Raw genomic sequence first — 14,681 nt, 5'->3', positions numbered from 1 at the left:
GCGCATTTCTAGGCTGCCTTATGCTAGAAGAGAAAACATCTGAGAGTAAACAGAGAGAAACAGGATGATTTGAACTTCCTGCACCTGCAGGCATCTTGAAAGGCTGTCTTGAAACTCTGCTGTCCCCCGCGAGCTGTATTGGAACAGTAGTGATGAGGGCACTCCATGGCTCCACTAACAACAGTGGTAATCCCATTAGTTGGCATCATGGACAAGAAGAGGAGCAACTCCAGCTGCAGGTGACAACCAGGACATTTGCTCCCCTTCTTGCACCAAGGTAAGTAAAGAGGAGAGAGGCAACAAGGCAGAGGAAGCTCAAAGCTGAGTAGGAAGGAAGAACGGAGATGTATTCAAAAGTGGGGTCCATGGTTCACACTGATGGCAAACTGCAGCTCACAAACTGAGCTGCTGTAAAGAGATCAGATGTTCTTCCTGCTGATTTGGTGGCCCTTCTGTTGTCATCTTCCATGCACAGAACAGCATTCTGAATGCTCCCACTCAGCACTCCTAACTTTCTCTTCTTCATGGCCAGTTGTGACCCTCTGGACCATCCCAACCTAAGGTTTCTGAAAGGCTGGGGCAGAATTCCACAGATGCACTGCACACTTGCTTACTTGACATGTTCTCTGCTGAAGGGCAAACAAGAACACACAGTTTCTTAAGAATAATACTCTGTCTCGGTCACTCCGTTGAATTAATTTTGTGTTTATTCAAGCTGAGCTTTTCATATGACACATTAATTCCCTGAAATGACTAATTTGAAAATGCAGTGTTCACATAAGCATACAATATATTTGTATGTGTGTGTGATGGACGTTGATTTATTATGGTCATATAGAAAACATAGCTTGAGTTGTAGATAATAAATTATTCTGCTGGAACATCGTATTTTGGACCACATTGCCTCTGAAAGGAGTATCTGTATTAAGTTAAATCACACACAGTGGAACCTCACTAACCCCAGTGCTTTCAAACAGTGTAAGCCTTTGAATTCATGGAGATTTATACTGCTGCAGTGTCGTTTTTTGTTTGTTTCTTTCAGCTATCTGATAAAACAGCATAATCTAATAACCTTAACTTGCTTATACTGAACAAAAAAATTCTTCCACTGAGAGCACTGTGCAGAGGGGTCATTTGCAGTTTTGGGGTTCAGCTGTAGGGACAGCTGAGGCAGTCCCTGGCAGCACAGTCTGAGCATGCCCTCTGTGCTTTGTAGAGCCTGAGTTCAGCTGGAGAATGCTTCAGAACTAGCAGCCACCCTCTAAAGCTGTGCTCTGTGTCTGAGGGCTTCCCTTCCTGGCCTGCCTGACCGTACTGATCCTCTGGGCAACAGTTACAGACATTTTGTGTTTAACAAAATGACATTTTCCAGTACAGAAACAAATCTGAGCAATTCTCACTCTCTTGGACCATTCCACTGGGCTAAGGGACCATCTCAGGCAGATATTCCCCAGCTCCTTTCACCCTTCATCACCACTCCATGCAGTTTCTCATTTCCGCTGCAATCACCATCTCCTCCTGATCCCTGTCTGTGATTCCTGCTTTAGTCCTCCTAATGTCATCATCCTTTTTCTGCTTTTCCTGCTTTGTTATGACCTGTGTCAGCAGGACCAAGTGCCTTTCCTCCCCCTGTCTTCCCCCTGGCTTTCCCACTTCCACTCCTGAGTTGATGTTTGGGAGACTCTGCAGCAGCTGTGCTGCATCTGCTGTAGGACAGAGTTTAAGCCTGCACAATTAGACTGAAGACTAATTAGGTCTACAAACCATGTCTTGCCTCTGTTTTTGAAGCATGATAGGTACAGTACTTCCACTTCTGGTTTGGATTGTCCTCCAAATCCTGAGGCTGATGGAGGTCGAGAGATGCCATATAAAAGTTAAGTTGATACAAGAACCAGTAATAGAAGGTGTGGGTCTCTCAGAATCTTACTGAAACAGAGAAAACCAAAGAAACAGTACAAAAATAAAACCAGTCAAAGCATTATAACTTTCTCAGGATCAAGCTACTTAGTTCTCTAAATAATCGCCCAAACAGGAAACCAGATTTATTCCTCACCTGCACTAAGTCACTGCACTCTTAGCATATGCCTCACATTCCAGGTTTGTTCTGTCACCTAAAACAAATTTGCCTGCAGTCAGTCTTAAAGCTGCTTAGAGATTTGAAGTATTTTCTTGCTAAATTCTACAAAGACGATGTCACATATCGGGGTATCCGAGAGGGCTGCGTTATAGGGAAACCAACATGATGGAAAAGGGAGAGAATAATGGGCTTCTGTTCACAGCTTCAGATCTATAGGATGTATCATAAAATAGAGTTCTGTGCATGCCTTCCACAAATGTTCTCTGGTGGTCACAAGCAAGCAAGAATGTCAAATATAAGTGGAAATGAAAGCCTTTTCTTTCAAAGTCCTCTGGCTGTGCTGTGAGAAGCCATCTTCGAGCGGGGCCTCCCATGGTAATTACAGCCATGCTTTACTGAAAGCACATTTTGTGCACTCCGTGTGGGGAGCGATAGGGCTTCTCAAAAGGCAAAGGCTCGAAGAACTCCCATATGTTTCTGATCTAATTTTAAGTCTAGACTTGCTTTATTTAGTTTCTTTTACTCGGCATTTGCCTAGCTAAAGCTTTTAGGAGTTCTTTTAAAACTGGAAACATGGGGGGGGCGGGTGCTGCTAAGGTTAAAAATAAATGTAAAAACTTTTCCTATTTTAAAAAGTTTTTGCAAGGGGGTAAGAGCTCCCCTCCATTCAAAACCCCACTGAGCTCTTCAAAGGAGAAGTCTCTGCAGCAACATCAGGGAGTTATTAAATACATACTTAGTCCACAATTTTCATTGGTAAATTCTTTATGTCTGCTTAATGTGTGCTAGTTAGAAGAACTGATTCTTTTTGCAGACTCGTTTACTCAACCCCAGGGGGACCTATGATCTCCTGCCCCTTTAGCACTAACTTTTACAAACAGTAAAAAAAAAAAAAAAAAAAAAAAAAAAGGCAACAAAATAACAACAACCCCAAAGTCGAGAGAGTGAGTTAGTGAGTTAAACGGGCCAGGCAGCGGGACCCGAAAACGCAGCTGAAATGTTGGCGACAACAGCCGAAAGGGTTTCCCGCAGCAGCGCCGCTTCCCTCGGAGCTTTCTCCGGGGCCGGGGCCGCTGCCCGGCTGCGATAACCGGGACCGGCCCGGCCGCGCCGTCTGCGCCGCTATCACCCGCTGGCCTCAGACTAAACATTGAACCGGCCTTAGTCACATATTTACTCACTGGGATGGCAGCTCGCGGCTGTTTGTGCCCGCTGTCCCCCGGCCGGGCCGCGGGCAGGCTGCAGCTCCCCCTGCCGCCCTGCAGGCCCGCTCCCCGGCCTGCCCGGGGCCGCGGCTCCCGTGAGGGGCCGGGGCTCGGGGGCCATGGGGCCGAGCCCGCGCTCGGCTGCCTCGGGGCTGTGCTCGCTGCAGCTGCCCCAGAGTTGTTGTCTCTGTTGTCTCTACGTGGCCCAGGCTCCTGCACCGCTCCCGGGGCTCCCGGCCACTCGTCCGGCCCTGAAGGAGCCAGGGAGAGACAAGAGATACAACCTCGCCTCTTGTTTTTGGGGTTGAGATTCGTGTTATGGGATAAAAAACAAGTCTGAATGCTACTCCCAGGGTAGAAATGGTCACAGAATGATTTGTCACCTTGACAGGGAAGCCTAGGACAGGCAATTTCAGGGCTTGTTCTTTCCTTCACTTGTACTCAAGCTCCAGCTGATGCCGAGTGCCAGAGGCAAAGAAAGGGAGGGAAAAGGAACAGATCCCCCCCCCAGTCTGTTCCCCAAGCTGAGCCCCTCTGCTCTGCCCAGGGCCTCAGGAGCACGGTGCCCCTTCCTGCACTGCTGCAGATACCCCAGGAGCCTGTCAGCGGCAGGGCTGGAGGGACATGCCGCTCCTGCTCCAGCTCTTTTCCCCAGCACTGCCTTTCCCAAACATTGCCCTCCTCCAGAAGGCTCTGCAGGCGGAGGTCCTGCTGCCCCAGTTTATGTGGGGGGTTAAGGAGCTGGAAGTGCACAGCAGGCAGGCAGCACCCTTGAGGGGCCGGAGCTGAGGAGGGCTCTGCCCGCACCTCATGGATGTGCTGCCCAGGCCCACCACGAGGACACACGGATGTTTGTGTCACAGCATCCCAGACACACGTGGGAACATCTACAGGTGGGACAGAGCACCCACAGACAGGTCAGAGCACCCACAGACAGGACAGAGCACCCATAGACAGGACAGAGCATCCACAGACAGGTCAGAGCATCCACAGACAGGACAGAGCACCCACAGAGGGGTCAGAGCATCCACAGACAGGTCAGAGCATCCACAGAGGGGTCAGAGCACCCATAGACAGGACAGAGCATCCACAGACAGGACAGAGCATCCACAGACAGGTCAGAGCACCCACAGACAGGACAGAGCATCCACAGACAGGACAGAGCACTCACAGACAGGTCAGAGCACCCACAGAGGGGTCAGAGCACCCACAGACAGGACAGAGCATCCACAGACAGGACAGAGCATCCACAGACAGGTCAGAGCACCCACAGACAGGACAGAGCATCCACAGACAGGACAGAGCACTCACAGACAGGTCAGAGCACCCACAGAGGGGTCAGAGCACCCACAGACAGGACAGAGCATCCACAGACAGGACAGAGCATCCACAGACAGGTCAGAGCATCCACAGATGGGTCAGAGCATCCACAGACAGGACAGAGCACCCCGGGTCAGAGCACCCACAGACAGATCAGAGCACCCACAGACAGGACAGACTACCCACAGAGGGGTCAGAGCACCCACAGAGGGGTCAGAGCACCCACAGACAGGACAGAGCATCCACAGGCAGATCAGAGCATCCACAGGCAGATCAGAGCACCCACAGACAGGACAGAGCATCCACAGACAGGACAGAGCATTCACAGAGGTCAGAGCACCCACAGACAGGTCAGAGCACCCACAGAGGGGTCAGAGCACCCACAGAGGGGTCAGAGCACCCACAGACAGGACAGAGCACCCACAGACAGGACAGAGCATCCACAGACAGGACAGAGCATCCACAGACAGGTCAGAGCACCCACAGAGGGGTCAGAGCACCCACAGACAGGACAGAGCATCCACAGAGGGGTCAGAGCATCCACAGACAGGTCAGAGCATCCACAGACAGGTCAGAGCATCCACAGACAGGTCAGAGCACCCACAGACAGGTCAGAGCACCCACAGACAGGACAGAGCACCCACAGAGGGGTCAGAGCACCCACAGAGGGGTCAGAGCACCCACAGACAGGACAGAGCATCCACAGACAGGTCAGAGCACCCACAGACAGGACAGAGCATCCACAGACAGGACAGAGCATCCACAGACAGGTCAGAGCATCCACAGACAGGACAGAGCACCCACAGACAGGACAGAGCACCCACAGAGGGGTCAGAGCACCCACAGACAGGACAGAGCATCCACAGACAGGTCAGAGCACCCACAGACAGGACAGAGCATCCACAGACAGGACAGAGCATCCACAGACAGGACAGAGCATCCACAGACAGGTCAGAGCACCCACAGACAGGACAGAGCACCCACAGAGGGGTCAGAGCACCCACAGACAGGACAGAGCACCCACAGACAGGACAGAGCATCCACAGACAGGTCAGAGCATCCACAGACAGGACAGAGCACTCACAGACAGGTCAGAGCACCCACAGACAGGTCAGAGCATTCACAGACAGGTCAGAGCATCCACAGACAGGTCAGAGCACCCACAGAGGGGTCAGAGCACCCACAGAGGGGTCAGAGCACCCACAGACAGGGTCAGAGCACCCACAGACAGGTCAGAGCCCCCCGGGTCAGAGCTCCCTGCTCTGAGCACTCTGTCTGTAGGGCAGTGACACAGGGACAAGGATGGGTGGCTCAGGCAGCAGCTCCTCATCAGAGCATCCCCTTGGGGTAATCAGCTTCTCCTGAAGTGCCTGGCACTCTGCAGTGGGGAAGAGCTAATGGAGGGTTCTTCCCTTCAGGTCTGCACTGGGCTTGAGTGGAAATTCAAAGTAGGCCAGGGTGCAGAAACAGCGCTGGTTCAAGGGGGGAACGGGGCTTGGGCCTGATTGTGGTTCAGGCTTTGGTTTGACTGATTGTGTCCAGGAAATCTTCCCACTGTGCTCTCCAGTTTCTGATCCTTCTGTGTTAAATGGCAACTTGGCTAAATTGCATTATTTGAATCCAGTGGGCTGCATTTAGCCTGGTATTAAAATGCATGTTTGGGCTTTTAAATTTGATATGAAGACAGCTGTATGCATTTTCCCTTGTTTGTCAATTGCATACATATGATACAATGTTTTCAGTAAGCGCTAAACAATGCAATGTGAGGCATTTCAACAAAGGAATAATTTAATGCAACCCAGCAGAAATGCAGAGCCTTAGAAGTGGTTCTTTATGAAACTACAAATTTTGGAAATGAGTCCAGAAGACCTACACTGGAGCAACTCAAGAAACAATAGTTAACACAGTAACATTTTTCCTGTAAGAAAAATACACCATGAAGAAATTATATTTTGCCTATTTTTTTTTTTAGCTTGTTGATTTACTTGAATGCTTTAGTTGGCATATTTTGTATTTGTTGCATGGTTGGGATTAAAATTCTCGTTTCTTCACCAAAAGAGAATATTGTCGCACAAGATGCACTTTGAGCCAAACGAATTTTTTTTTTGTCAAGTGTAAATTTGTCTCACATATTTTGTTCCTGTTCAAAGAAAATTAACACAGTGTTGCATTCTTTTCATCTTCAGTTGAGCTCTAGCAGAATGAGACACATTTCCTTCCTAATGTTCTTCAGAGCCACAACTGTCCCTACTTGCACAGGTGGAGGATGAGTTAGAAAGGGCTGCACATTTGTTGGGGCTAATTATTAATCTATTATTACTAAAAAATTATTAATGAGCTCTGCTGGAGCTGATGGGAACCAGCATTAGCCCCACCTTGCTCAGAGCCTGGGTGCAGCCATGGGCTCTCCTGGTGATCTGGGCTGGGTTAAGGAATAGAGAGAACGTACCTGGTACTTCCTGCTAAAGAAAGGGAGCAAAACCACCCTGTAAGGCATGGACTGGGCTAAATGCAGCACCAGAGCAGGCTGGAGGGTGCTGGACAGCTGAGAGAGGAGCAGGCTGAACAGTCTCAGGCTGTTGGTCCAGCACACAGCAGTGCCAGGCAGGACTGTGCGAGCCGTGCAGGCAATGTCAGCCCAGGCTCTGTGCATGGGCAGAGGTGGAATGGAGCAGCAACAAAAATACTCTTTGTAACTGAGCTGAGGGAATTACCTCCACACAGCCCTGAGGGGGACCTTCCTGCACACAAACAGGTAAAGTGTTACACAGCTACCAGAGAGACTCTGTCTACAGCTCCAGCAGAGCTGGGTGTTATCCTTGGTGAAGGGAGAGAGGGATAAGTGCCAGCCTGGACTGCAGGTAGGATGTGCTTGGAGATCACTGCTGCTCACCCTTGCTCTGGGGTCTCTTATCAGAGGATGACAGAGTCCAAATTAAAATGCAGGGGTTTTCAGTACAAAGGAAAATTGAATGAAGGCACCTAAGTCTTCCCAAAAAATCCATCACTCTGTAGCACTTCCTGAGGTTGATAGAAAAATGCATTCATGGTAAATTAATGAATCCAGTAGCCCTGGCCATGGCTGGCATTTTCAAGACTGGCCATTGATTTAAAGCCTCAAAATGTGCCTCAGATTCAGGCCCATCAATAGGGCTACAGTTTGCCCAGGTATGCCAGAAGCTGCAGATTTTCCTGCTCCTGCAAGGCAGACCTGAAGCTGCTGCAGGCTGCTTTCCCCAGTCCTGTGCCTGCTCTGAAATGTACCTGTAAATCTGCTCTGTGAGTGTCCAGGCTGGGACTGACCCCTGAAACCAGGCAATAACCCCCCTGCCCTGCTGGTTTGCGTGGCTCCAGAAGGCAGTGGTGTGTGCAGAGCCCCCAGGCTGAGCACAGTGATGGGTGAGAGGGTAAAGCATGGCAGAAATGGCAGAACCCATTTTCTCCTTCCTTCCTGTGCATGCTCAGGGGTGTCTGGCTTTGGTGTACGTGGCAGTAGGATTGTTGTGTGTACGAGCACGTGCATGTCCATGTCAAACAGCCAGAGGTGTAGGTGTGGGTTTGTGCTCAGTGTCTGTGCTCAGTGTCTGTGCTCAGTGTCTGTGCTCAGTGTCTCTGCTCAGTGCTTGTGCTCAGTGCTTGTGCTCAGGGTTTGTGCTCAGGGTTTGTGCTCAGTGTCTGTGCTCAGGGTTTGTGCTCAGTGTTTGTGCTCAGTGCTTGTGCTCAGTGTCTGTGCTCAGTGCTTGTGCTCAGGGTTTGTGCTCAGTGTTTGTGCTCAGTGCTTGTGCTCAGTGTCTGTGCTCAGTGCTTGTGCTCAGGGTTTGTGCTCAGTGTCTGTGCTCAGTGCTTGTGCTCAGTGTCTGTGCTCAGTGTCTGTGCTCAGTGTCTGTGCTCAGTGCTTGTGCTCAGGGTTTGTGCTCAGTGTCTGTGCTCAGTGTTTGTGCTCAGTGTCTGTGCTCAGTGCTTGTGCTCAGTGTCTGTGCTCAGGGTTTGTGCTCAGTGTCTGTGCTCAGTTTCTGTGCTCAGTGTCTGTGCTCAGTGTCTGTGCTCAGTGCTTGTGCTCAGGGTCTGTGCTCAGTGTCTGTGCTCAGGGTTTGTGCTCAGTGCTTGTGCTCAGTGTCTGTGCTCAGGGTTTGTGCTCAGGGTTTGTGCTCAGTGTCTGTGCTCAGTGCTTGTGCTCAGTGTCTGTGCTCAGTGTCTGTGCTCAGTGCTTGTGCTCAGTGTCTGTGCTCAGTGTCTGTGCTCAGTGTTTGTGCTCAGTGTTTGTGCTCAGTGTTTGTGCTCAGTGTCTGTGCTCAGTGTCTGTGCTCAGCGTCTGTGCTCAGTGTCTGTGCTCAGTGTCTGTGCTCAGTGTCTGTGCTCAGTGCTTGTGCTCATTGTTTCTTCTCTCTCTCTCTCCAGTCGAAGACCGCCCCCTTCACCTACTCGGCCCACTGTAATCCGTCCGTTAGACTCCTCCCTGTTAGACTAAAAGGAGTTTCTGGCATGTCACTCGTTGTTAACCAAATATGTGGAAACAAATTGCTTGGTAACTGTCACAATAACCAGTGTATAGTCGCATGTATGGACATCTCTAGGCAAGTAACCAATTTTACTGATATTCTCTGTCCATTCTGCATTGTTTATGAGGTCTTCAATGTTTGGGGAAGGTCTGTGCTGCCTTGACTTTTCCTTCTGCAATAACTGATGTTAGCTAACTTACTGACACATATCTCCACCCAGACAACTAACTGTGCTCACAGTCCTCTACAGCAGCTGGAGGGCTTGACTCTGTGTGTCTTTGTGCATGTGTTGATTTGATCTGCTACTTTTTTTTCTCCCTTACCTGAAAGGAATCTTGCTTTTATTTGTACCTTCTAGGTTTTCTATTTTCTCTTGTAATGGCTAAACTGGGCAAAGAAAAGCCATGTGGTTTCCTACCAAGCTCTTCTGAAGGCCCCACACTTCCAGGTCTCTCTTGTGAAAGAGGCTTGCTTCTCCTATAAATTGTCCTTACCCAAATTTTAGTTTTGAGGAATGTTGTTAAACGAGCAGGGTGTGCATGGGACAAGGCATGTTTTGCTGTATTCCCATCCTGGCAGCTGCAATGCCAGGTTGGTTGGGTTGGTGAGGAGCAGGCTGGGGTGCCCCAGCTCACAGGGAGCTGTCCCACCCCACAGCCAGGAGGGGACAGGGTGGTTTGGAGGGCTGGGGTAGACACAGCAGCTCCCTCTGACCCTACTCCCACTCCTGCTCCCACTGCACTCCTGGGAAGTGCTGTGGGGAGTGAGTGCATGGAAATGTGCTGTGTGCAGGAGTCAGCAAACTGAGCACTGCTTTTGGTCCCTTTGTGACCCAGAAGGACACAGAGACACAGACACATGCACAGCTGGGCTGGGTCCCCCTCCTGTGCCCACCGTGGGAGCTCCAGCCTGGACTGGCAGCTGAGCTTCCCAAGGGGTTTGGATGTGAGATATTTGTGATATTTTCACATGCCAGTCAATAAAGTTTCCCTGTGTCCCCTGTGTAAAGATTTTCTTTTTGCATTACATGGTCCTTGCACACACCTTGGTTTACTGTTGCTTTATCCAGCTAAGTTCTGGGAAGTGCTCAGCTGTGCATCCTGGATTATTTTAGCAGCTGCTCACTTGCAGAGGTGCTCTCTGCCTCTTGTTTTGCACGTTATAAATTAATGCATTATAAAAAACCTTTTGTCTTAACTGCATTACTTCACTTTAAACACTTAGGGTCAGTGTCACCCTTAAAGCTTAGAACTTACTGAGTTAACAGAATGAAACTAGAGAGGAATTTGGCCTTGTTCCTTCAGAAAATATGAATTGCTGCTATTAAAATTATGGTTACAGATCCCTTGGCAAAGCAATTGGTGGTTTCAAAGGCCCCCAGTACAGTCAGTCTAATAAATGTATTTATTGAGACTGCTTGTAGGGCTCCAGTATGCTGTAGCCCCATGGATAGGAAGAATCCAATCAAAGAGCCACAACAAATGGGGATTCACTCTGTTAATTCCCAGGCTGCCGATTAGCTGTGCTCACCAGTGCAGCAAATCATGTTTCAGCCTGCAGAAGAGAGACGAGCTTGGAACAGCATCATGATTTGTGTGTTAGTTTAACTTCCATTTCTGTCAACCCCATACTTGTGCCACACTCCTGGGGAGTCTGGAGGTCACATGTGAGGCACGGTGGAGATGGAGTTTGTCAGAGCCCTGGCATCCTGGTGATCTCAGCAGACTGCTGTTGGTGTGGGGAACAGGTCCACATCTGCAGTGCCAAGTGCACAGAATCAGCTTTCAAGGAAAAGAAAAGGTTGAAAACACAAGCACAGTCATACTAATTTTTACTACAAAAAAGAAAACATATTTTGATGATCCTTCTTGTCTTCTACACAGCTTTCCACTGCTTAGTGCTCTCTGCTGTAAGCTGTGCTGCATCTGTTGGGTACATTTTTGTAAATAGCCTTGCCAGCACTCCTGTATTTCCAAACAGTTTAACAGAACTCTGTTACTGACTGGCAGCTGCCTGCTGATGGGAAGCCAGGTTTAATGCCTGAGCCACAGAGATCACTGATATCACTTCTGATATCAGAATATGAAATTCTGATACCCACATGGTGATAGAAGACCAGGATGGATGGGTCTTTCAGCAGCCTGGTCTAGTGGAAGGTGTCTCTGCTCATGGCACCATCCATGAGCAGGGACCAACCTAACCCACTCTAGGACACTGCAAGGCCACAGTCTGGGTTTGTCCCACCACAGCCCCAGGACTCAGCTTTAGCTGTCCTTTGTCCTTTGGGAAGAGCATGACTCCCAGGAGGGGATTCAGGCCAGTGTGGCTGCAGGGGACACAAGGGCAATGCTGGTAAGTCAGGAGCCTCAATTACATGGCACAGCTCCTGGCCTAAAATGTGCTTTTAAATGCTCCCTCCTTGAGACTCCCTGATTTACTTTAATGACTGTTTCTGCCAAGCATAAGGTGGCACAACTGAGCACTGTCCTTTACTCTGCCCCCAAGAACTATTTCTCAGCAGTACTCCTGAATTGTAAATAAAGCTCTCAAGGGTGGATTTACCCAAAAGAGAGGAGGAGGCAGTGAGGCATCAGCACCATCTGGTCCTGTGCTTGATGCTGAGGGTGCAGGACACAGGCTGCACAGCCCTCCTTCCTCTGCATCCTCATTCAGATCTCATCTACATCTGGCCCTGGGCCCTAAATGCAACACTTTTAGGTGTCCAGGTTAATAAAAAACCATAAGCACAAATCCAGGGTTTGATGATTTCACCTCTTCTTACGTATGTGCTTGTGAGAATAAACCACAGAATCTTGTTTCTAGGAAAACCACTTGAATGCTTCCCAAGAAATTGCCACATCCAGTTGAGTAAGTACTGTCCTGCAGCCTTGGCCCACTTCCTTCTGCTGTGGAGTGCCTGGAATGGGTTTGTTTGTCCCACTTACTCCTGATGCTGGCTATCCCATCCATCCTGTCCCTTGCTCTTGGAGGAGCAGCCTTGGCAGCAACTCACTCCATGCCCAAAGGAAAGCAGGACAAGCACCCTGTGGGTCTGCCAGAGAGACTGAGCACCTCTGCAGAGCCCTCAGGTGGGATGAGCCAGGTCTGAGCTCTGTGTCTGAGGAGCACAGCTTGCTCTGCCCTTCTCTGCTTCCCTCTGGCACAGCTCTGCTTGCCAGGCCATAGTGGAGCAATAATGAAGCAACACCAGAGTTTCTGATCTTAGGTGAGGTGCACAAAGATCTGGGTGGTGTAGTTGCTAAGTTTCAGGAGGGTGCTCATCTGACACTGCATTTAGGCTGAGCCTGGATCTCTGCCCAGGGAACATTTCCACCTCACCCCGCTGGGGCTGACCAGCAGCTGAAGAGCTTGTGTGTGCTGTGAACAGCTCTGGGCCTGGGGTCTCAAGGGATCTTGTGCTAGGGTTAAAAAGATTGTATGTTCAACAAAAAGGCTTTATGTACATAGTTAATGTGTGTTTATTTTATTGCTGATCTTGTTGCACTTTCTCAGTAAGCCTCCTAAAAGTAGATTATTTATTATATTAAAGAAGATACATTATAGGTTATGGCACTTCGTGTTCAAGTATAACATAGAAAATATTATCCTCCCTGTTGAGAGAGCTCCACTAACCATGATGTGTACAGCATATTGACATTCCTGACTAGTTCTGTCCTTCTGTCCTAAAACAGCCCAACCCTCCCGAGCTGAGAGCAGACCTGCTTTGTCCCTGTGCCACCAGGGAGCCTCCCGGTGCCCTCCTGGCCCAGCTCCTCCTGCTGTGGCACTGCCCTGCTCCCAGGCTGGGGCAGAGCAGCTCCCTTGTGTAAATGAATGTTACTCTGCCTGTCTTTCCTCTTGCTTTGTCCGCAGGCGAGCTGATGCCGACGGCTCCTCCTCCCGTCCCGACAGCCCTCCACTCTTGCTTGATCTATGATTTGTCCCGCCTTGCCGGCCGTTTGCTTTACTGCTGTCTCTTTACTTTTCCAGGACAGGCTAAACCATGACTTCTTTTTTGTAAGAAGCAAACGCTTAATTTCTTTCTGATTTTTTTTTTGCTCTGTATGTTAATGCCCTACTTGATGTGAGCCAAAACATCTGCCTTTGGTTTCGTAATCTGTAAATGGTTCCTGGTGTTGACCTTTGAGCACAGCGAGTGGATTCCCGAAACCGTGGTCATCACTGAGCATCACATACACCTGCTGTAAAAATGTTATGCTGCATTTCTGAACCCAAAATAAACTGTCATTCTTGATGGGCTTTTATTATTACTTTCTGGATGTGTATGAGTGGTGTCTTCTGTTTCTTGCACCATCATCTCAGCATTCCACAGTGCCTCGGTGGGGACTGCAGGGAGGATTTCTTGGAGGTGCTGCTGTGCTGAGAGCACTGGAGATGTCATTAAAGGGGAGGGGAACCCGTTGGGAAGCATTCAGCCTGCTCCCCTGCAAGGGGCTCGGAGTGCTGCAGAGATGTTTTGCTGGGAAATGGATGAATGTTTTACAAGCAGTACCTGGGCTTCACTGCATTGCTGGGGAAAGCACGTTCAGAGGAGTTTCAGAGCTGAGCAGAAGGCCAGACACAGTCCTCCAAAGCAGGAGCTGGAGTTAAAATATGCCTGAAAGGGATTTCCCCCTAAAGATTGTGCACAAATGTGCAGATGTCCTGATTACTCAGTTCCTCCTGCAGATCAGGATCAGCCAAGTGTCTGCAATCAGTGCTTGGAGATGGTCTGTGGGGCACAAAGAACACAACAGCTTCCTCTGGGAACCCCACAGTGCCTAAGGGGGTCCTTAGGTTTTGGGAAAAGAGGGAGCAAAAGGTGGGATGAGCACAGCAGGAACATCTCTGCTGTTTCCTGTAAGATTTGGAGATTTTTTTATTGGTCTTTAATGGCCGTGGCTGAGGCAGTTTGTGCCCTCCCCCTGAGGGAACAGCAGTGTCCCCGGTGTCCCCTCTGCTGCAGCCCCTCAGGGCCCCCTGCACGAGCCTGGAGCCAGGAATGTTGGCCAGGGGCAGCTCAATGCCCTGGGCTGGGTACCAGGGGAGCTCAGTGCCCTGTGCTGGGTACCAGGGGAGCTCAGTGCCCTGGGCTGGGTACCAGAGGAGCTCAGTGCTGGGTACCAGGGGAGCTCAGTGCCCTGGGCTGGGTACCAGGGGCAGCTCAATGCCCTGGGTACCAGGAGAGCTCAGTGCCCTGGGCTGGGTACCAGGGGAGCTCAGTGCTCTGTGCTGGGTACCAGGGGAGCTCAGTGCTGGGTACCAAGGGCAGCTCAATGCCCTGGGTACCAGGGGCAGCTCAGTGCTCAGTGCTGGGTACCAGGGGCAGCTCAGTGCTCTGTGCTGGGTACCAGGGGAGCTCAGTGCCCTGGGCTGGGTACCAGGGGCAGCTCAGTGCTCAGTGTTGGGTACCAGGGGAGCTCAGTGCCCTGGGCTGGGTACCAGGGGAGCTCAGTGCTCTGTGCTGGGTACCAGGGGAGCTCAGTGCTGGGTACCAGGGGCAGCTCAGTGCTCTGTGCTGGGTACCAGGGGAGCTCAGTGCTGGGTACCAGGGGAGCTCAGTGCCCTGGGCTGGGTACC

At 50.3% G+C, this 14,681-nt stretch overlaps 2 protein-coding genes across 4 annotated transcripts in view; both read left to right on the top strand.

The window, feature by feature from the left end:
- Positions 1–13,372, top strand: part of DNM3 (dynamin 3) — a 173,330-nt gene extending 159,958 nt beyond the window's left edge. The window contains 1 exon segment of the mRNA XM_054515853.1: positions 12,975–13,372. Within this exon segment, the coding sequence (XP_054371828.1) occupies positions 12,975–13,038 (64 nt within the window). The 3' untranslated portion in view covers positions 13,039–13,372.
- Positions 286–8,993, top strand: LOC129046772 (filaggrin-2-like). Of its 3 annotated transcripts, none has more exons than XM_054515854.1 (2): positions 286–4,319; positions 4,360–8,993. In XM_054515854.1, the coding sequence occupies exons 1-2, from the start codon at positions 4,093–4,095 to the stop codon at positions 5,951–5,953; spliced, it is 1,821 nt and encodes a 606-aa protein (XP_054371829.1). In that variant the 5' UTR covers positions 286–4,092; the 3' UTR covers positions 5,954–8,993. The 3 variants fall into 3 exon arrangements, with proteins under 3 accessions (XP_054371829.1, XP_054371830.1, XP_054371831.1); XM_054515855.1 differs by having other exon boundaries at positions 286–4,399; positions 4,460–8,993; XM_054515856.1 differs by having other exon boundaries at positions 286–5,752; positions 5,834–8,993.
- Positions 13,373–14,681: the final 1,309 nt, after the last annotated feature.

Source organism: Molothrus ater, chromosome 9, assembly GCF_012460135.2.
Source record: "Molothrus ater isolate BHLD 08-10-18 breed brown headed cowbird chromosome 9, BPBGC_Mater_1.1, whole genome shotgun sequence".
Lineage (NCBI taxonomy): Eukaryota > Metazoa > Chordata > Aves > Passeriformes > Icteridae > Molothrus > Molothrus ater.
This window is presented reverse-complemented; position numbering and strand designations above follow the sequence as displayed.

Excerpts from the sequence above, each read along its gene's own strand:
- LOC129046772 (XM_054515854.1), top strand. The coding sequence starts at position 4,093 with ATGGATGTGCTGCCCAGGCCCACCACGAGGACACACGGATGTTTGTGT. Across the intron at positions 4,320-4,359 it reads GTCAGAGCATCCACAGACAG|GACAGAGCATCCACAGACAG; the intron begins GTCAGAGCATCC and ends ACCCATAGACAG.